Below are 26,474 nucleotides of genomic sequence, written 5' to 3' on the forward strand. Positions count from 1 at the left end.
TGTTTTTGCACATGTGAGATTATCTAAAATAAGGGAAAAGTCTGATTATCTGGTGTGAAGTACTACAAACTGCATTTAAAAGAGAAAATTACAAGGCTGCAAAATGAATATTGTAATAACAAGAGAACAATTGGAAGTTGCCTAGTCTAAAGCATACTGCTGAATTAACAAACACTAACAATTTTAATAAATATAGTGGAAATGCACAAGATCCCTTGAGGAGACAGAATGTGGTGTCAACAGTGGCCCCTTGCGCTGACAGGTTTGGGAAGCATGGGATTAACCAGGGCCTTAGACTGCAGCAAGTGTGCTGCACAGCTACAGCCACTTAGAGACAACAAGGCCCTCAGGAATAAAAGCAGCACCTGGAAGAAAGAAAGGGCGTGGGTAGCAGAAGGAGAAAAGGTTGGAAAAAGGAAGGAGAGGACTGATGAACTGGTGGACTGACTCACAGACTGGCTATGGACTAACTGACTGCCTGGCAAACTGACTAACTGAACAGAGACTGCTGAGTGGGGGAGAGCTGAGGGGGCACTGCTGCACCTAGAAGAGCTGCTGCTTTGGGAACTGGGAGGAGGGACCCTGCAGCCCCACAGGCAAACTATTTACTGATGACTCCAGCTCTCTGCACTACTGCAAAGCACTTTATGGCGCTTTTGTGGCAGCCACTGCCGGTTGAACATGCCAGTGCTTCCTTTAGGTAGGACTGGGTTGCAAGGCTCTATGCCAGGGGTGCCCAAACCCCAGCCCTGGGGCCACATGCAGCCTTCAAGGCCTCTCAATGTGGCCCTCAGGGAGCCCCCAGTTTCCAATGCGTCTCTGGCCCTCCGGGGATTTGTTGGAGCCCACACTGGCCCGATGCAACCGCTCTCAGCGTGAGGGCGACTGTTTGACCTCTCGCGTGAGCTGTGGGATGAGGGCTTTCTCCACTGCTTGCTGTTTCACATCCGTGATGCAGTAGCAGCAGCAAAGGAAAGGCCAGCCTTGCTTTGTGCAAGGTCTTTTATAGGTGTTGAGCTATTGTAAGACCTTCAGTCATTCATATAAGTTCATCTTTAATATATTCATTTATGTATACTTATGTAAATGTATTCAAATTTTAAATGTAAATTAATTCATTCCCCCCCCCCCCCCGGTCCCCGACACAGTGTCAGAGAGATGATGTGGCCCTCCTGCAAAAACTTTGGACACCCCTGCTCTATGCCTATGCACACATACCGGTAAGTAAGCTTCACTGAGCATAGTTGGACTTACTTATGAGTAAACGTTCATAGGATTGTGCTGCAAATGTATTTACTTTGAATTACTGTTATAAGGATACATCTATGAGATTTGGAATGCAGAAGAAACAAGATTTGGATGAGAAGAGTTGGTTGCAAAAAAAGACAGAAGCTACATTAATTGAAATGAAGCCCAAACCAAATGCAGGTACCTGAATGTTAGAGTTCGTAGAGCTGTCAGTCAAGGAATAAATGACATTTTTTTAAAAATCAAGGCATCATAGTGTAAATAAAAAGGCAGAATAAGGAAATTCGAGAAAAATATATGCAGCATAAAAAGACCGCAATATGGAGGACAACATGTTTCTCCCCATTATTTCTTTTCCACTTTCCCTTCTATTCATCTCATTTTGTCACCTAACTACGTGGGATATTGTAATTGAGGTATGAATGGATATGAATATGGCTGAACAGATAAAGAGGGTCATAAGTCTCAAAATTAAGTAATAGGGACTACTTTTGATAAACATCTGAAATTGGGAATTAAATATTAAAAAAACACCATGCATAGAATGTTTTTAATGACCATTACGCCTGCATTAATATGAAAAACATGTAAAATTTTGCTTATATTTCTCCCTAGAGTCTTTTCTCACTTCAGCATCTCTCTCTCACACACAAAATACACATGGTTTAAATTAGGGCTCTGTAGCTTTTCAATCACACAATCCAGTCTGAAATGTATACTTCTTTTCCTTCTGGGTATACCTAGGATTTCGATATCTCAGTTGGATTTTGTGCTGCAACTAAACCCAGGTAGTTTTGTACATTTCTGTTCAAATGACTCGGTAATTTGTGCAAAGCAAAGCAGAGGTTTAATTACAAACGCCATTTACAATAAACTAGGAAATTAGACTGTAGACTGTTACAACCAAAACCTATTCCAAAAGAATGCTTATATATTCAGATTGCTAATGGATGTGTCTACAAACTTAAAGGGTTATAAACGTTACACTTAACAAACATCAGTGAGAGGTCTCTTAAAAGAAATAGGAAGTACAGAGTGAAAGACGAAGGGCGCAATCCAAACCTTGGGCAGGCTCAGGAGGGTGGCAAATGTGCCGTAAAGCACGTTTGCGCCTCCTTACAGGGAAGCTACATCGGCGCATCCAGATGTGTCGACGCACGGAGGATGACATAAGCCTCCGCACCAGCTTCCCTGCAGCCGTTTGTGTCAGCCCGCCTGCGCCGACACGAGTCGCAAAGGTAGGCATGGGGGGTGGTGAGGAGGGAGGGAGGGAGGGAGGGAGGTGTTTCTGGGTGGGGAAAGGAGGGCGATGGGCAACCCCGTGGGTGTGTGTGCGGGAACTGGAGGCGGGGCTGGGATATGGCAGTTATGCCGGATCCCAACCCCTGTCCTCGGGGAGAACGGAGCGGCTTCAAGCCACTCCGCTTTCCTTGGACTTGTGCCACCTCCAGAAGTGGCGCAAGTTCGAGGAGACCCACTGGGGCCAGCAACCCTTACCCAGGGGTAAGGGGAAGAGTTTCCCCTTGCCTCCGGCTGAGATGCTTCTTGCCACGAACCTGCGCTGGTTCCAAGCCTCCTGGTTTGCCTCTTCCAGTGCAAGTTTGGGTTGTGCCCAAAACAAGACAAAGAACAATCTGGGAGCGAATAAAACATGAAAACAAGCATTACCACTTTGAGTGACAAAGTAATTCACAGACTCTAAAATCTCCCCTTTATCTAATATCACACCATCAAATATGAAATTTTTCAAGATAACTTGTATTTAAATCCCACCGATCTTATCATATTTCATGGATTTTTATCAAATTTCTAGACATTCTCCTAATATGGATATTAGCTAAAGATCAAACAAATTTCCAGACACAGTTGCGTACTTCCCTTTGCTAGCAATTTATTCACTGTCCCACTGTATGTTGTACAATCCAGACTATACAACTTTCATGCATTTTCATGTGGAAGGTATATTTAATCTCCCTCAATTCCTATCAATATTCATTAGTTTTCTCTTTTACTAAGTTCTTTGATTATGGCTGATCCCTAATGAGTCACGGCATGGAGTCAGCCCTGTCTCAAATATTTCCATAACCTATGAGAATGGCTATCGCCTTCTCAACAGGTGTTTGGTGCTATTGTTTTTCTGGCTTCGTCTCGTAACTACTTTTATTCATCAATCTTCTATGTCCTTTTCTATATTTTTACAAATCATTTGTCTTTTTTAATGAATGGATTAATTTTTTCACACTGGGTAATACTCTCCAAATAAATTTTTTCTCCATGTCCTCCACTCCTCCATCAGTTACGAACAAAGGAGTTTCCAGTTGCAAAGCCTATACTACTTATAAAAACTCACCTGAGAAAAGCCAGGTTGCATCCCCAACAATATTTAACAACCTGCTCATTTTCCTCCCCATTTCCTCGCCACACACATGGGAGCTTTATAAGCAGCAAGAATCACTACAACCAGAGCAATAACACTTATTGATTGTACTGCGTTTCCTGGCAACTCTTTATTGTCCATCCTTTTGAATCCCTATTGGCACTGTGCTGTCAGCTCTTTAGTACTATCTTTGTTGTTTAATCTGCAAAGGGCCGTTTAAAGAGCCTTGTAAACTATGTGCCAGAACTGTAAACAGAACACATAGCTGCCAAATACATTTATTACAGAATCACTTTTAAGAGTTAAATCACAACTTCCTATTTTTGAAAATTATAAACTGCTTTTCTAGGCAGCGTCTAAGAGAAAAACTATTGATAAGAAAGATATTAAATCACTTTTGACCTATTAATTTGAATCGTTGGGGTTCTGAACTGCTAAACATGTCTGATTCAGTCCTTGTAGTTTTGTCTTACAGTAATTTAGTCAAACCATAGCTATCAACGGAGGTGCCTTGAACCTTCTAAGAAAATGTGTATTAAGATGCACAAATGAGTCTGTCAAACTCTTTTCACACTTCTGCCATAACACATAAAGAGAGTACTTCCATATGAAGAGAAACGTGAGCTGCTCTTCTATCTAAAATAAACATCTCTCAATACGGGAAATAACACAATTCTCTCCTCTGGGCACATAACAGCAGAATCACACATAAGTCACTCATGCTTTTTGTTTGGGAACTTATGTTAACAAACTGATCTATGCTGCTCTGTTTTCTATGCTGCTCTGTTTTCAAGGTGCAAAGTTGGGTTATTTTGGCAATTTGAGGTGCATGAAAGGCAAACAGTTTGCTTCACTTGCCATCATGGCCAGGCTATTTCTGTTTTTCTTCAAGTTTCCTATCTAGAAGCCTCCAAAATGAAATCAGCAAACAAGTTGGGACATAGTTTTGTGAAGTATGCTGAGTTAGGCCGCTGGCTGAGGGGTGTGGGGCAAAGTCTGTGATTGGGAATACCTGTGCTGAAGACTGGAACAGGCTCTGAAGGCTCCATTCGCTCTTTCCTTCAGGTGAGCCTGCAAGGGGCCTCTGGTTTGCCAGAGACACAAGCCAAAGGGCTCTCTGCCTGTGGCTCTTAGACCAGGGATCACACCCAGAAGACTGAAGAGCCCTTCCTAGAAAGTTTGACAACTGAGTGTGCAATCCTATCCTGCACTGGAACAGGCAAGTCAAGAGGTTTGCACTGTATCCAGCACAGGATAGGTGCCCAAAGTGGCTCAACCAGATGTAAGGGTAAACTTTTCTCCTTACCTCCAGGTAAGCCATCCTGGCCCCTATGGGTCTCCTCGGACTTGCGCCACCTCCTGATGTGGTGCAAGTCCGAGGGGAGTAGAGTGGCTTGAAGCCATGCCAAAACCCCTGGGAACAGGGGTTGGGATCCAGCATAACTGCCGGATCCCATCCCCACCACCTACACCTGGGGCCACCCACCAGCCACCCTCTTCCCACCCCAGAATGCCTTCTTCCCGCTCCTCCCCACCCACCCTGTTGGGTAAAGGGGTAAAGGGGCTTTGGCCCTTATTTATAGACTGCAATAAGATGGGTGAGAGCTGTCTTAGGGTTGAGTGTGTTGCGATATTGTGAGATTGTTCCAATTGGGAAGGGATCCTGGAGTGTTATTCTCAGTTTTAACTTTCCTCCCTCTTCTTCCCCCCCCCCCAATGTGTTTTGAGTTCAGGGATGGTGCCACAATTTACAACGTGACAGGCAAAGGGAGATATGGCAGTGGTGGTAGGGCAGGCCATTACAATAGAAGGTTGATCAAAGGAAGATCATACCTCTTTGTGGCCTGTAACCCTCCCCCTTAGGGCCTTTGGTGGTTGTCCTGCAAGCTTGAAGCTGCTGCTGTTGAATGCTCTCAGATCTTCTGGCAGTTGGTTCCAGAGGCATGGTGCCACATCCGAGAAGGACTTACAGCTTGCCATCATCCTCCTGGCTTCAGATGGCAGCGGTATCCTGAGAAGGGCCCTCCCTGATGACCGCAGGGGACTCATAGGAATATTTGGGGGAAGGTGGTCCTTGAGGTATCACAGTCATCACCAACACCTTGGATTGGGTTTGGAAAGGAATGGGAACTGTTGGTATAGGTCAAACTGGACTATGTTTTGGAGACAGAAATGCAAAACTGTTTCGGGGACACTTTTGTTAGCATTCTGGGTAGTCTTGCACATTTCAGACTGAGTGACCCAAACTATGGGATCTATATGATGAATAGGAAGAAGAGCATGTATTCACCCCAAAAGCTGATTATGTAAATAGTCTAACAGAACTTTTGTCAAAGTTCAAAAACAAGTTTGAAAGCATGGATCTGCCACTCAAAAGAAAAAAGCTGAAAATTTTATTCCACATGTCTAAACTCTTAGCTGCAGTTTTTGGATCCAAGCTAATATTCTTTTTCTATTCTAAGAATGGCGGAAGCACAAAGAGACACACACCCTAGACACTGAATAGCATGCTTTATTTCGGATGCCATCTTGAATGAAATTATGAACTATACAGGATGGCCGCTACACTACGGCTTGCAGCCACATCAAAAAGACACACACTGCAAGCTATGGTGGTGAAGGGCAACTTCAAAGCAAATAGAAGGTAAGCCAGAAACATTTTTAATTTACTTCTGTGTAAGGCTACAGGCCGCCTACGGGTCTCCTCAGATATACTCCAGACACTTCGGTAGTGTATATTCAAGGAGAGAAAATGGGTGGGGAAGTTTTAAAAAGATGGGACAAGTCCTGGGGCGTGCAACTGCCACTGGATCCATCCCTCCTTTCCTGACATGCCTCTGGTTCCTTCCCCTCGCACTGGCTTACTTGTACCGGAGCAGGTCGCTGGCTGCAGCAGCTGTTTTATGGCAGTGGATCAAAAATGGCCACTAGTGATATGATCTGCACATCATTGGCAACCAATTTACAGCAGTAGGACAGAATCCCACTGCTGTAAATATGACATTAAGATTGGACTGTAAGACTATTTTACAAAGGTTATTGTTCTAAATATAATGAAACCGATTTCCAAGTAGTCACAAGTGCAATTTGCTCTCAAAAATACTCTTGACTTACAACTTATGACTCACTTTATAGTTTTGTTTGCAGGTACTTCTGGTAATTTCACTGTTATCATTCCATCACCGTTGGTCTTATCGATGAATAGTGGTTGGGTGCGCAGTACATCTGGTGCAGTCTTTGCTGTTACCCTGTGTTGAAGACCTCCAGCGCTATTTCCTCTATTGGTTAGGACAAATGAATATGACGTCTCAGGCTTTAGGTTGGTGATAAGCTTCTGAGTAGCTCGGCCATCTACTTCAACTGCCATTTTCCCGTCGTCATATAGGATCTAAGTGTTTTGGTTTTATTAAGCAAAATGTTGGAAATTTAGGGGGGAAAAAAAGCAAAGGGAAACTGATCAAACACCAATTATCAAATCACTGGATACGCACATAGATATATCATGAGTAATCTAACAGAAAAAAGAGTATATCAATATATTAGAATAATTAGTATGCACCTAATCCAGCGTGGTCAGCCTCTAGGAAACCCAAAAGCAGAGCATGAACACAGTTTGTTGTCTTTCTGAAAATGCTACAAGATGTTTACTGCCCCTGAACACTGCGGTTATGTTTAGTTATTACAGCTAATAGCTGAACTATGCCCCTTGAAATTGTCTACTTACCTTTTAAAGCCCTCTATGCCCAGGACATCACCACATCTTTCAGCAGCCAATTCCAAAAGTGAACTATGCATCATGTGAAAAACATACCTTTATATCTATGTGGAATCTATTGTCAATCTGTTTCATTAGTTGAATCAAATCTTAGATATACGTATTTCTCCACTCACTTTTTCAATGCTTTTCAACCACCAGTACAGTTAAGGCGCAATCCTAACCAACGTTCCAGCACTGGCATAGCTGTGCCAGTGGGGCATGTGCTGCATCCTGCAGTTGGGGGGCAGTTATGGAGGCCTCCTCAAGGTATGGCAATCTTTGTTCCTTTACCTCAAAGTTGCATTGCCCTTATGTCAATGTGGGAAAATGGGTTAGGATCGCACCCTTTGTGATACTTCACAGTATAGCAGGTTGTGTACAGCCTGACCTGCCTGATCATGCAGGGAGCAAAGATTGCTGGGTTGGTGGTGCAAAGTGAACATGACGCAGCTGTTCAAAAGAGGCACTGCTTGGGGAAGGAAGAAGGAAAGCAAAGCCCCAGCTGTTGAGGTTGTGCCCACTTCTGTGCATAGCTGCCATCTCTGGTAGCAGTCGTAGTCCTTGCAAAAGTGGTACTTTTCTACCTCACAGAAAATGGTACTTGGAAAAGTGGTACTTTTGAAAAACAATAAAATAACATGGTTGAAAAGCTTTAGCCCATGAGGGGAACAGGAAAGCACTTCAATCCCTTGATTATTGTGACTGTTCAGCATTTTGTCAATGATATTCTTTATGAGAATAAATAAATAGAATTATATACAGTTTTCCAAAAGCAATTGCTCTATATTTTGATACAAGGGCATTACACTACTGACTACTTAATTTGATCTCTCCATTTTCAATCCTCCAATAATACCTAACATGGAGACTACTTTTTCATTATACTAGTCACAATGACCTCTCCAATGACCTCCCAAAAAGTTGGTTGGGCTAAATGTCTTGTTGCAGAAGCCAAGCTGATTCTTCCTGTGCAAGGTTTGTTTTTCTATAGGTTAACTATAATGATGTTTTCCCAGTCACTTTTGTATGTTTCAAGTGGTCAATTGCTAGCCCTAGAATCTAATGTTGTCTCCGGTTTAGTTTCTCAGACATGCTCCCAGAGAAAAGCTGTTCAGGCAAGAATGAGTGTCCAGCACTGTCACCAGTGATGACTGATGAAAATAATTCATTAATTTTTCTTTAACCTCCCTATCTTCCTCCAGTAATTATTTCAAATTATAGTCCAAGACATTTTTCTTGTCTTTGTGTACAAATATTTTGCTTGTATGTTTTTAGCAATAGCCTCCTCAAATTGTCTTTAGACTAGTTTTATTGTCTAGTTTAGTGTTTCTCAAACTGTGGGTCAGGACCCACTAGGTGGGTCGCGAGCCAATTTCAGGTGGGTCCCCATTCAATTCAATATTTTATGTTTAATATATTAGACTTAGATGGTGCCATGGTATGTGACTGCATTTGGAGAAATATTACAGATTGGTACTTTTAACAGGCTACTATGTATATGCTTTTAACAATGATAGTCAGTGGGACTTACTCCTGGGTAAGTGTGGGTAGGATTGTGAAAAATTTCCCTGCTTGATGATGTCACTTCTGGTCATGACATCACTTTTGGTGGGTCCTGACAGATTCTTATTCTAAAAAAGTGGGTACCGGTGCTAAAGGTTTGAGAACCACTGGTCTAGTTATATTTGTTCTGCCAGATTTTGTGCTCCTCTAATTTTCCACTTTCCTCCACTATTAACTCTTCTTGCTTCTCTGCAGGTTTCTTGATTCCACTTGTTAGCCACACAATGTGGGCACCACGGTAGGAGTATTTGCAGTAGTTTGAATTGCATGTCTCAATCGGCCCTGCCCACACACAGTATGTACGTGAGTCCTACACTCAAAAAGGCATATCCTTGGCATGAAAGTAAATCATCAACTGAAAAATGAGTGCTTTTCTAAGGGACCATTCCTCCCCTTCTTCAATATTAAGAAGATATCTTTGTGAGAGAACTATCAGATCAGTAGTGGATGCAAACAATCCTTGAATTGTTCCTGCTAAGGTTTTCTACAAGCTTCCAGTAATCGAAGGTCTACCTTTCCTTAGAGTTCTGTTATTTTTATTCATTTTTTATACTTAAATGCTTTTTAGCATTTACCATGCAAAATAGTACCTTGTTGACTTTGTGCTCTAGTGAACAAGAACTATCTCAACGTTGCAAGAGAAAGTACAAGCAAGGTGATTGACATAAGCCTGTTCACTCTATTTAGGGAAATAATATTTAGTCACCAGCTAGGAAGATGTTTTTTGGAAGTGACGATGTGAGACAGTCACATGGCTTCAAGCTTTATACATCCGGAATGAGAGAATGAGTTTACACACCATTTTTTAAGAATTTATATTATTTCCTCTTTCATTTTCTCATGGGGAAACTTTACTATGGAAAGATTCTCAAATGCAAGATCAGCAGTGGCGTGATAGGTACTGAGACACAATGGAGATGAAAAACAGAGTGGCTAGTGGGCTGCAGCAGATTTAAAAAGGGAAGTGATGTGAAAGACCAGGTTATCTTCTCAGAATCTTTTTCTTTTAACAAAGGACTTATAGCTACTGCATATAATCATAAAAACTAGCATGGAATTATAAATAAAGCATCGGCCCAATCCTGTCTTGGACATATGGTGGCTGATCTTGCGATCAGCTGCCATTAGTCCTAGTGAGAGGTGCAAAGGACACACCATGGTCATGCACTGCAGAACTCCAGTGCAAACAGATGGAGGCCTTATGAATGCACAAATGGCTTACCTAGGCCACAACGGAATAGGAAAGGTGGTAATGGAGCCAGGTCATGGGTGGTTTGGGGAAGGATCAGCGTGGGGAAGGCAGGGGGCCATTCAAGGGCAGGATGGGGTGGATCTCAGTGGTAGAAGTGCATGCTGGGATCCATCTCCCTTTTTCCAAACAGATGTGAATCCTGAGTTTCCTTAGACTTACACCCATTATTTAGCTGGTATAGGTCTGAAGAGACCCACTTAAGACTCAAGGAACTTATGGGGAGGTAAATGAAAAAGATTTTTATTTACCTCTCCTGGGTGTCTGGTCTCTCTCTCTCTCTCTCACATACACACACACATCCCCAGGATGCAGCATATGTTCCTTTGGCAACACTGCATTGCACATGATGGTGAAAGATAGATCAGGCATAACAGTGTATACAGGTTGTCCCTCGTTATCCATTGGGGTTCCATTCCGGATCCCCTAGTGAATTAAAAAAATCATGGATAAAAAAAAATCAGTGGAAAAATAGATTTAAAGACCCACTTCAGGTTTCTTGCCCCTCCATTGCTCCTATTGGAATAAGGTCATGACTCAACATCCGCAGGGGTTTCATTCTGGAACTCCTTGTTGTTGGCATCCTTCAGTCTCGGAAGACTATGGTGTCACGCTCTGAATGGTGGTTCTGGAACAGAGTGTCCTCTCCAGTGCGCGAAGCCTGGGTAAAGTAGGTATGGAGGATAGGCTGTTACCCAGGCAGCAAATCCCCCCTCTCCAAGTCGCTGAAATGGTCCAATGGAAAGGCAGAGGCCAATACGGTTGGTTCCAGCGGCGTCGCAGGAGTTGCCAGAACATAACTGTGTTCAGCCATGAACTGCCTCAGGGACTCCGGCTCCGGATTTTGCCTCGAGGTTGACTCCTGAAGCCTTTTCCATAACTGGATGTAGCCACAAGGCAGTGGAGGTTTGGGATCAGAGTTTTCCTTCTCTCAGATGAGCTGCCTTCCCAGGCTGACGAGTCCCATCTACCCGGTGGCTGTTTAGTCTCCTCTTACGACAAGTACAGCCAAACTGAGGGCCTATTCTTATCCCCAGCCCCCAGGAACTCCTTGCTGATGCCATAAAATGTGTTAAATAAAAGCAGTTTAAAAAAATAAGAAGGGTGTCCCTTTACAACTGTGATTTAAAACAGCTTTTCTTACTGTTGGAGAGAGGCAGTCAGCAATTAGAACCCCTGCTTTTGCCTGGCTCAGCTGAAGAATGGAATGATCGCTTGCATGACTATCTCTCTACAACAGTAAGAAAAGCAAGTTTTTTAAACTGTGATTTGAAAGGGATGTATTTTTCCCCTTCTCTAAGGATCAGCACATTCCTTCTCATTTGCAATGGACATTCATGTTGAGTCAAATCCGGGTTTAAAAAAATCAGTGTACAACAAGGTTGGACCTGCATTAGTCTTTTTGGAACTTTTTGTAGTCTTTTGGTTTAAGTGACTCTGTAGCTCTTTTTATTTGTTGATTTTGCAATCTCTGATAACAATTCTGATTAATTGCTGCCCTATGACGCCATTTGTTGTCCATTTTGCAAATTTGTGCTTTTTTGTCCCCTGATAACCAATAGCATTCCTTTACCACACTGACATTTTAAAATCCTCACAATTTTCGATGAAAGTACTGTTAAACAGCCCAACAAAGTGCTTGCTCCACTGGAGCTTTTTCTGACTGATATTGAGTACAGCAGTTAAATTACATTGCTGAAACTGGACGGAGTCTGTAACTTTGGAGGAACATTTGCTAAAACTTCCTTAGTAACAAGATTCAAAGACATGTGATCATGTTCTGCAACAAATTATGCTTTTTGAACACAGGAAACTTTTCAGTCTTATTTAATCTACTGTTGTTTATTTCTCAAATAGCAGTGTTTGAATTTCCCCTTTTGAAGCAGCAGTCGGACAACTGGGTAACTATTTTGTAGCAAGAGTGTGTTGAGCGAAAAGTGTTAAGCACTTCTGCTCCAACAAGGCACACAACCCTGCTTCCAACAATGACTCAAGAGTCAGCAAACTCCCTCTAAGGAATAGTATTCCTTTCAGTTAAAACAAGTATTGAATTATATAGTTCAGTGCTTTCTCCACTGTAGTCTTATTCCATAGCATTAACTTGCATACTTACTCCTGGTTAAGAATCTAATAAAATGAATTTCTTTTTAATATTTTACAGAGAGTGTTTAATATGAGGTACCGGGTACATAGCCATGTGCTGGGCATATCCTTCCACTATCTGATGCTTCATTTTGCCATTGTCTACCAGTTACTAATGGGCAGGAAAGAGATTTTATCAATTATCATGGCAAAGTACCTTTATTGTATCTATGCAAGAATTGTCTCAAGAAGTTGAGTCTAATGTATGATACGGATACTTTTGTGTCTAACACCCTGGCTTGATTGTTTATGCCAATAAAGGTCTTTGATTTGATTTGTCATTGTCTACTCATAGATTTTCCTGCTGTCTTGGCTTTCTCCTCACTTTCTATACCCTGGTCATAATGTTTAAAGCAACAGCAGTTGGGGTTCCCTGAACCATTTTTAGCTGGTACAGGTAATCTCAGTTACATGGCACATTCTAACAGTATAAATTGTGTCTTTGTCTAAATTGTGATCTGTGACTTCCAAAAGTTCCTCCCCCCCCCCCAGCTTTTAATCTCTAGTGCTGTTCAAAATCTGCTATCTCACAATGAATACTGTTAACTATAGTTCCACTAGGATCACCAGGTATTTAAGACCTCTTTGAAATGTATGTCGTTCCAATATTTTACATTTTTCAGGAAATATAAAACTCTGCTTAACTGTATCCAAGCTTACCTTCTCAGTCTAGCTTATACGAGTGCTATTGCTTCTTATTCTACAATATTTAGAAATACAGTGACTTTCTATTTTCTCTCTCATCACAACCTGGTTACAGGCATATATCACAACTCTAAATCTTTTATAAAACTATGCAGGATTACTTGAGAGTTTTAGTTCTTTGAGGACCCTGATGGTCCATCTCTGCAAGCTTTCTAAATTCCTCTGTATCCTTTCCTTGAATCAGACCTTTGGAACCCTATATGACTGTGATAACTGTTATGGTCTGCTAACCTCAGAGTGATTAAGCTGAAAGCAGTCTTGAAAGTGAACTGGTTGTGTTACAAAGTACAAAATAATGGATTACTGTAAGCCAGTTTGTTCTCTTCCCCCCCCCCCCACTTTCTTTTTATAATTCTACTGGCTCAGTGTTGTAACATATTTGTCCTTAAAGGAACAGCTTACTATTTCAATGACCACTGACTTGGGGCACGTATACAGGAAGCAATGGAAATGCATTTTGGCTAGACAGACTAAAAGGAACAGACAGCAATGCTCTAGAATAGCCATTCTCAACTTTTTTTTTTTTTTTTTGCTACAGCACTAATCAAACAAGGATTCAACACAAACAGATAAACAAAAATCATTTATTATTGAACACCAAGTCTGGGGTCCTCTTCAAATGTGCCAGTGCTCCCCAGGGAGGTCATATGGTCCCCGTTGAGAATAGCTGCTCTAGAAGATACACAGCAGAAAGTGGGAGGATGTGACAGTGGTTTGTGTCAACACTGACAGATTGTCAATTCAGAATTCCCTCATGTCTGGCAATACTGGTCTAGATAAATTGGCTCATATGAGACCGAGATACAACATGTTGAAGGATGGAATGGGCAGAACAGATAAGAGGGGAAAACACTTTACCAGCCAGCCATTATCACCCCACAAAGGGCTCCAAACCTGGCAGAATGGTTGCTGCCACACCTCAGTGATCCAACATGATCATGGGCACCCATAATGTTACAGTGTTATACACAAGATGTTTGAATTTTTATTGGCACTTTTGAATGTTGTGTATGTGAGTGTCTAGATAAGTGATTTTCAATCTTTTCATTTCGAGGCACACTGGCAAGGCACTAAAATGGTCAAGGCACACCATCAGCTCTTTGACAATTGACAAGGCACACTGTGCTGTCAATGGGGGCTCACATCCCCCAATGGTCCTATTAATAAATGACCCTCTCCCAAATTCCCATGGCACACCTGGGGACCATTCGCAGCACACCAGTGTGCCACGGCACAGTGGTTGAAAATGGCTGGTCTAGACAGACAAATTGTATTGTAACATAATTGTCCTTAAAAGGGACAGCTTACTATCTCAATGGCACATATGTATATAATGATTACAGTATTAATGATTATATACTATCACATGGCATATATGCATATAATGATTATATATGTAATCATTAAATGACATTTCTTATGTTTCCTGTTGAACTATATGTTTTTATAAAGTTGTTTTATAATGTATATTTGATGGTATACCATCAATGATGTATATTTGGGGTATTAAATTCCAATTGATTGAAATAATGTAAGGGCCAGTTTAGACAGTGAAGATGGAATCAGTCAAAAGCTGACTTTAAGCATATCTCCTGGACTTGCAAATATGTTGAAATTTTACGGAAAGTCATTGTAACAAACTCTGGCCACCTGGCTCAGCAGCCGCTATGGGGATTTAGCCGGGGCTGTGACTCCACATGCCAGGGTAGCAATTATGTTATTGACACATGACTCTGCAAATCGGAGTGGAAGCTTTCTGGCTGGAGAAGCTTCCAGCTGGAGAAAGGGGGGTGGAACAACAGGGAGATTTAAATCAGGACCAGTGGGGAAAGAGAGTAGGTGAAGGAGGAGCTGAGGTAGAAAAGGAGGTGGGTAGAAAGTGAGGAGAAGGAGAGTGAGACAAGGGAACAACAGAGTCAAAGTGAATAAAGAGAGAGGAAAGAAAGGCACAAGGTTGAAGAGTAAGTTGAAGTAAGGTGAAGACAGTAAGAGAATGAGCAGAATAGTGGGGGGGGGGGTTTCAGAAAATGTGAAGGTACAAGGCCAACAAATGAAGAAAGACAACATGAATGGAGCAGGTGCAGACTGAGAGACCAGAAACAGCGAAACATGTGAGAGAGAGAGATCATGGGGTGAAGGTACTTGAGATGCCAATGAGGCTGGAAGAGAGAGAACCAAGTTGAATTAGGACAACAGGAGGAGGAGTGGCAGGGAGAAGGACAGGAAACCTAAAGGACAGGGCACAAGGACAACCACACATATACAGAGCAGGCAGGGAAAAGGGGAGAAGAGAGGACTGTAGCTGCCCCAATCACACTGTGGCACAAAGACCAGGAGTGGGGTAGGGGCCAGACCGAGGAGGGGAAGAACAGCCTCCATGTAAGGCCTGGCATGGCAAGTGTCTGAAGACCTCTGGTGCCTGATGTTCTCTACGGTCCTATAAACCCTTCCAAAGACAAAATAATCTCCCCCTGACAGCAGGACTGGTCTTCCGCAATCCTATTTACCTTACCTACAGCCAAGAATGTCATTCCTCAACCCCTGCAATGTGAGCCCCCCCCCCCCGGTAGGAAGACGTCAAGGAGGGCAGAGTGCGCGCACAAGCATAAGAAGCATACAAATTAGATATGAGTTTTCATTTGATCAGATGCTGCCCTGATAAGATTTGTCAAGAATGCAGCTAATCAAAAGCATCAGAAGCTGATTATAAATTTCTGTATCACTGCTGGGATCTTAACTGAAAAATACTGGAAACACAAGCTTCCTCCAGAGCAAGAATGAAAAGAGAGAAACTGGCTGCAACTCTGTGCATATTTATTTGGAAACAAATCTTACTGAACACTCTGGGACTTGCTTAGGACTGCACTGCATGGCACATAACTCTAATGAACAAATTTGCACTTTAGAAGAGGCCACAGAAACTCTCTTGAAACAATGACACTGTCATTTTTACTGGATCAAAATTAAACCATATGGTAATGGAAAATACTGGTTATTGTTTAAGAGGCATAATATGATGACTTATTTTGTCATTTTTTGTAAATATAAAAAAAAATAAATTAAAACTGTTAGTTCTGGATATTTCTTTAGGATACAATTAATGTAATTCAGATCATATGCAGTAAATTTATAAGAAAGCTTCACCACAAGATAATGTAATACCATAGGAAAATACTCTTGTGGTGGTTTTTTACCCACAATAGTCTGTATTTCTCTACCCGGATTCTAAGAAGAAACAATTAAAGGCATTGCATAGTGCTTTTTCTTAAAATGGCTTGCTTAAAATGTTCAGCAAAATACACAAAAAGGAAAAGAATCCAAGCATGCAAAAATTATCACTGTGAAAATGTTGCAAGCAATGCTTTTTTCTTGAAGGAAACTATAAAGTTATTAAAACACTTTCAATTATTTATAATAAGCTGAAGAGTAGCAACAAAGAAGATAAGGAAAAAATAATTTATTTTTTTAATCTAACACAAGCATCACTGTGCAGTAAAGCAAGCAAGGGTTGACTTCACCTGAAATACCTAATATGGGTCGAAGACTGGAAGGCTGCCACCACACTAACAGTAAGATAGCCAGTGCACATTGCCATAAGACTGGACTTAGCAACAAGATAAGGCATTTCTCAGTAAGATGTACAAGTACGGTGAAAATTAAAAAGCAGGCAAAGAAACAAAAACAATCTTCTGGACAGTAAACTACTCAACCAGAACATACCTCCGTGGCCTGTTTTATCCTTCAAGTCTTATGAATCATGGAATAACTTACTTTGAAAGGCAAGGCAGAGTTGTAATTCTCTGGTATTTCCCATGACAGCAATACTGATGTCTTCATCACTGCTTTGACATGAAAATTTTTTGCAAACACTGCTGGAAAAGGAAAAGCAATGTATTTAAAGTATATCTTGACCTTTGGATCCCATCCCATGTCCACCACTATTAATATACTCAACCATTCTCCTACCTGCTTTTAAAAATATCCAATTCTTACAGGAGACAACTCAGAATATGTTATTTTTCTTACCTGCAATTATTGCGTCGATGTCAACCAGACTTGCCTGATATGGGATAACTGAATTCTAATGAATCCAAAACACATGAAGATATACATACTTTACCTCTGGTATTAGTTGAAATTATTTATAGATGGTTTGGTCAGTTTTAATTACAGCTTCAAAAACATTGGTATCCAAAGACCGAAATTCCTTTAAAAGAAAAGCCATAAGCAGACAAATCCTACCTTGATCCACAGGTAGTGTCCTGAACTGGACACTGGGACTATATGAACCCGGCCCTTTGCTTGTGTGTGCACGTATTTTTACATCATATGTAGTATCTGGTTTTAAGCCTGAAAGTGTCATAACTGTATCAGCAGGAACAACAGGGACCTCTGTTGGCTGGTGTGCCGCATTGATGTCCCTATATTGCAGCGTGTATTTGGTAATTATGCCATTTCTCTCTGATAAGATGGGTGGTTGCCAAGTTAGCTGAACGGATGTCGAGGTGGCACTTTCTGCATGTAGATTTTGAGGGAATCCACTTGGTAGATCTTCTGGAATTGAAATTTCTTTTACCATCTCTTCCCCAAAGCCCACTTTATTTCTAGCTGAAATTCTGAAGACATAAGAAGTTCCTTTGTGAATATCTGTGGCTGTGTAATGGTCATCTTTATCAGTAAATTCCCGCGTTGTAAATTCATCCATGTCTTTGCGGCCAAACTTGAGCCGGTACCCCTGCAGGGGGCCGTATGTGTCAGTAGGGGGGTGCCACTGAATTAGAGCTGTACTCATTTGTGTGTGGCTAATTGTAAGTCGGGGTTTTCCTGGAACTGCAACAAAACATTACTTTAATTAGAATTGCAACTGCACAAACTTTTTCTAACACTGTACTTTATTTCAATATTATTGGAAGTTAGTTACATGTTAGGCATGGCTTTTTCATTAATTGGATATTTATTCAGACAATGCATGAGTTCTGGACACATGGGTCTCTCTACTTTCTACCTTATTTTCCTAGTTTGCAACTAGAGAGTAAAAATATATAGGCAGAGCAGGGCTGATTCCAGGGGTGAGGAGGCCCTTTGGTGAAACCTCTTCTACATCAGTGGCTCCTCCCCCTGTGTATGGTGATAGCAGCAGGTTTCAAACAGCTGCATCTCTCCTTTTAGTGTCAGGAAATTTGGTCTGCCATTAATTCCCCCTCAGTGCCCCTGATGTAGTGCTGGTCCAAAGGAATCAACACTGAGGCATTGAAAGGAAATTAAAATTGCATATATGTCACCACTGAGAGAAGTTATAGGAACAAGAAAAAAAATAAAAAAATAAAATAACCCCAGTGGCAAAGCAAGTGTCAGTGGCATTAGGCATCTTAGAATGCTGGGGACCCGGCATCTGCCCTTCTGATGACGCTGGGCCTGAACACTGGTATTTAAAAAAGCAATATATAAATATAAGGGGTTGCATCTTTAAAAAACAAACAAACCATAGACACAGAATTAATATATCTGCAAAAACATTTCAGTCTAGTCTTTTTCCTCTATTTTTCTATGCTTAGGATGGTTATTTTGTTTTAGTTACTTTGTATTTTGTTTAGGATGGCTATTAAGTTTAGGATGCTTCTTTTGGAGGAGTCAAACCTTCAGCTTCTACATCTGAACCTGAAAGTGGGCCACTAGAGCAAAAGCTCATGTTCATTATAATTTTGTATTTCATATTACATAAATCTTCCACCTAATGTAAATTTCAAATATAGCAATCCACTGGAAATCACAACAGCGTGAGTCTATTCTGAGAAAATTTATATAAAATGCAGGCATGCCCCCATATCTCTGGGGGTTTTGTTCCGGAAACCCCTGCAGATAGCTGAATCCATGGATAAGGGGGAATGCCCCCTACCATCGAGAGGCAAGGAGAGCTGCGCTCCCTTCACCTCTGGGGCTTTCCTAGCCCCATAATGCCTTTTAAAGGCATAAAACATTACTTCCAGTTTGCCGAAAAACTGGAAGTGATTTTTTCACTCTAACAGTCATACTTAGGCCCGTAGGGACTGCAGGCAGACACGCGCAGCTTCCGTGGGGCTCAGAAGACCATCTGGAGGCACGGGGCTACAGCTCCCCCCCACCTTCATGGGAGGGGATCACATGCACCTGTGGTTAACTGAAATGGATATGGGATCCATGGATATGCTCCCCATCCCATAATTATACTCTGCTCTTCCAGTTCATTTAAAGGACTCCCAATGTGGCTTACAATAATTTTTTTTAACTACAGTCACAATGTAATTCATTAATTAAATAAACCAAATAAAACTAGGCAACACAACTAATTGTGAAACACAGCCAACATCAATTCACAAATTAAAGCCCAAATCCTAACCAACTTTACAGCGCCAACATAGCTGTGCCGATAGGGCATGTGTGCCGCATCTTGCAGATGGGTGGCAGTCACGGAGGCCTCCTCAAAGTAAGTGAATGTTTGTTCCCTTACCTCGGAGCTGCATTGCCCTTACCTCGGTGCTGGAAAGTTAGTTAGGATTGTGCCCTAAGTAAAAGAACGGTGGTATATACGATAAGCCATCCAACTGAACACTGGCAGTGAATGGGGCAACTAGCAGGTCTCAGGACAGGGTAATTCCATAATCTAGGTGCTGCTACTGAACATGCTCTGTTTTAGGTAACCTGACATTTGAGCTCAATGGGGCAGGAGCAAGGCCTCTGTTCATTAATAAGCGGTGAGAGCAAGTGCTTCTCAAAGGCACAAAAACTGATATCAACACTATATTAAAATTCATACACTCATTATAGAAGTCATACAACCCATGCAAAATCAGTTTCTTTCTCCTAAATAATGTTTATGCAACTAAGGTCCAAAATCCTACCCACTTTCCAGCATAGTTGTACCAATGGGATGTGTGCTGCCTCCTGCAGTTGGGTGGCACTCACGGAGGTGTCCTCAAAGTAAGGGAATGCTTGTTTCCTTATCTAGGAGGTGCATTGCCCTTATGTCGGTGCTGGAAAGTGGGTTAGGATTGCACCCTAACATAATTGTATACAAGTCTACTGAGAAGGAGGCCCATTTGGTCCAATGGAACTTACTCTCAGGTAAGTGTGTATCGGATTGCAGCCTCACAGTGTAATTCTATGCACATTTACTCAAATGTATGTCCATTCTATTTAGTGGGTTTTACTCTCTATTGAGTGTGGAAGTCACAGCCATAGATGGCCTATTTTGAAAAATTTGTTGCAGCTTATGTAGACGGGACACAGAAGTAAAGCTAATTAACATAGAGTGTAAAGGAACATACAACAAGAATGGGTGCAAACAGGGACACGTGAAGACTTGAGAAAGCACTTTATATTATAAAAGTGGTAACAACACTGTAAACACATTACTACTAGTAAAATGGTACTTATTAGAAAACGTATTATTAATGAACAGAGCAGTAGAGTCTCTGGGTTGAATGAACATGTACATGTGTGTTTACATACATAGTGTGTTGGCAACCTTCAGTCTCGAAAGACTAAGGTATTGCGCTCTGAATGGTGGTTCTGGAATACATACATACATACATAATGATAATTGATTACAAATGCTCACATCTCTCTCTCTCTCTCTCTGCTTTATGACTATTCTTAGAAATGCCACTGAACGAACCATTTCAACAATACATGAATTCTGGTGTCTTTTAGTTATAGCTATTTCCCACATGTTACTCATTTTAATGGCTTATTCTTGTGCCAATAGAATCCTCTGCTTTTTATAAGTTTTTTCCTTCCTTTCCAATGTTTGAAGTATATCTCCCTGATTAGTTCTGACTTTTTCCCACTGCTGCATAAGAAGAGTCATCTATGGAGCTGAGAAAAGGCTACAGATGTGTATTTCAGGGCATATTTTTCACTGCATTATAACTATCACTGAAACCAATGGAGCATGAGCAAAAGCAGGGGAGTCCACAGAAACAGAGGAACAATTGCTTCCGATTTCTAGAGAAAAGGCTGCTGGAAGCTGTCACTAAATTATTTATACCATAAATTGCTTTTACTCTTGTGGCAGCCTTCAAGTTTAAGACCATTTTGATCAGTTGTGCTTATTAAAAAAAGGTAAATTTTACTATTTTTTCTCTCTGATAGAAATGGAAGATGACGGCAAGTATCTAATCTGCTAAAATAAACAAAAAATACTTATCAGGGATTGCAACTCTTCAGTACAATATTTTGGCTAATATAGTAACTATGTAGAGTCCACCCATAGGTCACAACCAATCAGGATATTCCCTGTAAGCCTCCCTGAAATGAATGGGAGCTATGCAAAAGTATAACAGCTATGTTTTCAATTCCTAATTAAAGGAACAGCCCCTCGCATTTCAGAAAAGTGTGATATAAATATTTGTCATTAGATTAATTAATAAGAAGAATTATTGCAGATACGGACTGCTATGCCTCACTAGGAACACAATCTAAATTTATAAAATAAATACAAAAGTAAATTTCCTGGAAAGTTCTCCTTCCCAAGCACTCAGATTCCTTTTTTTAAATTCATTAATCCTAACAGCTCAGAGTCCAATCCTATGCATGTCTACTCAGAAGTAAGTCCCACCCTCCCAAGTAAGTGTGGATAGGATTGCAACCTCTGTATCATGTGGGGTCAGGCCATGAGCTAAATTAAGTCAGATAAAACTGAAATATGAAATGTATGAAGCAGACTGATTTAAAAAAGCTGTGTTCTGGAGGGGCATAAGCTGAAGGTTCACCATTTGACATTATATTTCTCTGGTTTCTTAAAATTTCATAAGCTGTGGGACCTAAAGATTTGCATTACAGGTTATACCATGTGATAGACTTTGTGTTTCTTCAACAGCAAACTCCCACATGCTCCAGAGACTGGAATATCAAAAAATTGTGATAAGGCATAAAGATTTGCTAATCAAGGTAAAAAGGGCAAGAATTCTATTGGGTTCACTCAGCTCTTGAGTATGTTCCACAGTATTTATTTGGATCCCAAACTAGCTGTGTACTCCAGAGCAAAGCAGGCATACATAAATCATTTTGAAAACCAACAGTTCTTTTATCTACTATAATAATGTTTGGAAGCATTTTGAGTTTCAACTCAGAAAGCATCAAAGCACACCCTGTAAATTCTTCATTATAACAGATAAAATTTCCAAGTAATTACCTGCACCAGTAGTAGATACCAGCCTGGGCTTGCTCCGTGCTCCATCTCCTTTGGTTGTGTAGGCTGTCACAGTGAGAGAGTATGTTGTCTCAGGTTGTAGTCCAGTTATGATCATTTCCTAAAATAAAGCAACAACAGCAGAACAAGTTTTAAAATATATGCCCAAATAAATCTAAAGAGAATAGACTTGTAGTTGGTTATAATGTTTTGAGTTCGATGCACAAGGCTTTCACAATGACAAGCTTTCCAAGGTATTGGAAGAGAAGCCTGGTGGGTGAGGCTTTGCAATGCACTGCATTTCACTTATTTAAGCAGTAAGCAATTTCTGCGCAGCATGCCCCAGGTGGCTTTATCAAGCATAAAGCTGAAGGCTGAGTGATGTTAACTATACTAATAGTGTGTGAGCAAAACGAGCTTTCTGTCAATTCACATTGCTTATATGGAATGAGGTACAGGTGGGAAAAAATCATAAGCTGTTTGACCTAGGCATTTATTAGTTTTTAGCGACCAAGCAGTGAAATCTCTAACAGTACACAGCTGAGAATTCCTTATATATCCCAGGTCTAAAGCTGCTTTATGTATTAGTGTAATAATACAGTCAAAGACTACAGTCCAGTGGTACCTTACCTAGAAGTAAACCCCATTAAACACAGTGAGACATACTTCAGAGTAAACATGCATAGACTGGGCTGTTAAGTCTGCAATTCTTTGCATGGCTGGAAGCAAGTCTAACTGAATTTAATGAGATTTACTTTAGACTCAAAATGTATTAGATCAGCAGTGCTCAAAGTCGCAACTGCTGTGCACCTCAAATGTGATCCCCATCCAGATTGCATCCAAGTGTTCCACTTGGGCACCGCACAAAGTCCTTGTTGGGAGGACAGGGATGCTGTAGGCAGTCACATGGTCTGTCCAGTGTTCTAGAACAAACTGTATCATGCACTTGGGTTTAATTCTTTGAAGGTGTATTCAGAATGTATTTCTTTTTCATTAAAATTCTAAAATAAATCTTAATTTTCAGTGAGGAACATTAAAGCATGGCAAAATGAAATTTGAAAACATTTTAAACTGTCCACAAAAACAGGATGTTATCTGAAAATTTGCAAAGAGTTGAATGTCATGTTTTCATTGTGGTGGGGGGATCAGGAAAATGAATGACTCATCCATAATTCCTGGGGCTTCAGTTACAAGCAGAAGAAAAAAAAGTATGGAAAAGGAAGAAGAAGCAGCTCTTTAAATAGTAGCAATGATATCTTAATTGATAATTATGACGATGATATTCTCATCTGCAGTAAGGCTGTCTAAACACCACTAAATTGGGCCATAATGTATATTTCCACAAATATACATTATGTAAGTACACATACAATGTCTTGTTAACTGAAAATGGGCACTATGTTAGGCACTGGGGCTTGAACAACACTGAGTTATTAAGCAAACGAAAATGATAATTAAAAAAAATCTTTTAAAAGCACAGGCAATTTATTTGCATTGTCAGATAAAGTTAGTGACAAATAGTGAATAGACAAATATGCAAATCCAACACACTTCAGAAAAAAAGTCAGCACCATGCCAAACCAAAAATAAAATAAAACGTCACAGACAATGAATTAAGGTATTAATCCATGCATATGTGCAAACAACCAAATGTTTGAAAAATAAAGGTTAAGGCAGAAAAAAAAGCCACCACACTTTTTTGCTTGGCCAGTTTGCTTTTACTCACATGTTCAGTAGTATCATCATATTCCCACTAATTGAGAGTAAAGAATGTTGGAGAGAAAAACAGAAGAAATAAGGAAATACTTGTAGCCTGGCTGAGGCAACATTAAAAAAATGTGATTTTTTTTAAAATGTGAAAACTACCTAGCAAAATCAGCATGAATATGAAAAGTCAGTCCCTAAAAGAGGATGATGGATTTTCAGCTTCATACTGTTCATACATAAATAGCACCTACACTTCTACTAGGAAAGCACAGCGGCCACACTGTTGTTGCTTAGTAATGTTTTGTGACTGAATTAATTGGAGTTGCTGAGATGTAATGAAAGGCTACATTTTGTTTAATCACATGCTACTAAGCCACATTCATTTTCATTTCTATTTTAACTTGTCAAAATTAATTCAATGCACCTGTATAGATTAATACAGGCAATTTATATGTACTTGAAAAGTCATCTCAGTAATGAAATCTTGTGACCAAGAGTACACACACTCTGTTCCTTTTATCATTTTAAAATGGAATCTAAACTGCAGCCTGCTCCCTGCCCAGACTTTTTACAGTTTTTTATGAAAAGCTTGCAAGGGAACACACATATGCACTCATGTACATAGAGCTGGGTGTCTGCCAGGAGTGCATTACTCAGGTCAGTAACATGATGCTAGGTTCAGGACTGATGGCAAGGGACCTCAGGGAAAGAGGAAGGCCATGCTTTTAATGATCAGAGGGTGATGGCTCTGATGGAGCTCTGCCTGTTCCAATATTCCATGAGTAGCTGCATCTTGCAGATGTATCAGATTTGATCCCTTGATCAACCTCCTAGGATCCCTTGATCAACCTCCTAGGATCTTCCATACTTATGAAAGTTTAAAAGTTGTTACCACAAAAAAAGGATCCCAAACTCTAGCTGCCATCACAAAGTCCAATGCTAAACAATCAAGGAGACATCTCAATGAAACAATGGACCTCCTGAGCTAGCCACCACACCCTCAGGCAGGCACAGAGACATATCCATCACAGACCAGGGAAACACCATTAAGGGCCAAGGAAGAAAACCTTCATGCTGAGATCACCCCGTAAAAGGTCCCATACAATTTCTATGGCTGAAAAACATATTTTAAAACTTGGTCACGAAACCGTCATGCCCTTTGTCCCTTGCTAAACTGCCTGCCTTGCCGCCACTTAAGGGAGATAAGTTTTTTTTAAAAAAAGTGTTTTACTTACTTATCCCAGGCTGTCTAGTTGCCCCTCCCCACAAAAGCATGCAGCATTTGCTCTGTCAGAACTAATGTACTGGATAAGCTGGTGGGGGATAAGATGGGGCTGTAAATCTTTCATTAGGTCAGCTATTCAATTAAACCATGCTCCCATAAGTTTAAAATATGTCACTAAGTTTTAAATCTATAATGTGAACCTCTAGCCCATCTATATCCATTTGACATGATCATGCCAAATTGATTTATTGTAATGGACAAAATTTAACTACATGGCATTCTTAACTCACTGAAATGAATGGGGCATTAAAGGCCTAAGTTTAGCTGGATGATGCCCACTGGGATAAGGACGATAACTGCAAAACAACAACAGTGCCAAAGAATTTGACATCACAATCCTCCATGATATAGTTCCTAGAAATAGGTTAGGATATTCCAGCCAGGTATAGGAATATATGAAATTAGGGCACAGTACTGCACTAACTCATGACTTACTTTCCCTTTGGTTTTATGAAATATATTCTACCTCTAACTCTGTGTATCTAACTCTGCAGATACACAACAGAGGCATAGCAGGTACAGTTGATCACTTTGTTGTTAACATATGAAATGAAGAAAAAAAAAATATAGACTCTAATTCAGAGCCCAAGAGGACCTTGAAAGTACAACTTCCCCTGCTGCTACATTATTTAATATAGGTAGCTACAAATCAAGAAAGGTTATATAGAAATAAATAAATAAATGTTGGTGCAGTTGGGGGTGATGGTCTGAACATATGGTTCAGAAATTTATAGGAATCTTAACTGCAATCAACTGTAGGAATGGCAAGGAAACACTCCAGCTTGCTGTCTAAAATAAAATACATAGGGTGGTAGCCTGCCAACCACTCCCACCATCAGGACCTCCCTCTGAGAATGTAAGTTCTATTTGCAAATAGAAGTGTGCCACTCATGGTTGGCGTCCTTGAACAAGTGAAAGGGGTCCTTGTAGCAGCTGAAGGCTTCTTTCATTTACAGAGGAAGCTCGCAACAGTGGGAGCGTTGCCACCCATAGTTATGCTGCCACTATACTTATTTTCTAGAGAAAGAGAGAGAATACAATTCATTACCTGTGCATCAGCCAACATGATGTCCTTCAGCATGGGTTGGCCCCGAGGCTCTCCATTTTCCATTTTCACGTAATGCACCTGGTATCCTCGGATTTGACCATGCTGCTTATTGGGCACTGGTGAACGCCATGATACTTTAACAGATGTAGAGTTGACAGCCTCCACCTCGACTTTGCGAGGAGGACCACTAGGAACTGGAATATATCAGTGGATAAAAGAAGAAT

General features: G+C 40.8%; 1 protein-coding gene across 4 annotated transcripts in view; it reads right to left on the reverse strand.

Annotated features, from left to right (window-relative positions):
- PTPRD (protein tyrosine phosphatase receptor type D) overlaps positions 1-26,474 on the reverse strand; it is a 791,067-nt gene that overhangs the window by 140,493 nt on the left and 624,100 nt on the right. For 2 of the 4 annotated variants that reach the window (XM_066616307.1, XM_066616305.1), the window contains 6 exons: positions 26,251-26,444; positions 23,937-23,963; positions 22,214-22,331; positions 17,284-17,871; positions 16,813-16,910; positions 6,754-7,013 (listed from right to left, as the gene is read on the reverse strand). In XM_066616307.1, coding sequence (XP_066472404.1) covers positions 6,754-7,013; positions 16,813-16,910; positions 17,284-17,871; positions 22,214-22,331; positions 23,937-23,963; positions 26,251-26,444 — 1,285 coding nt within the window. Of the gene's footprint in view, positions 1-6,753; positions 7,014-16,812; positions 16,914-17,283; positions 17,872-22,213; positions 22,332-23,936; positions 23,964-26,250; positions 26,445-26,474 lie in introns of all 4 variants that reach the window. The other 2 variants (XM_066616306.1, XM_066616304.1) reach the window with 1 other exon arrangement.

Source organism: Tiliqua scincoides, chromosome 2 (assembly GCF_035046505.1).
Source record: "Tiliqua scincoides isolate rTilSci1 chromosome 2, rTilSci1.hap2, whole genome shotgun sequence".
Taxonomy (NCBI): domain Eukaryota; kingdom Metazoa; phylum Chordata; class Lepidosauria; order Squamata; family Scincidae; genus Tiliqua; species Tiliqua scincoides.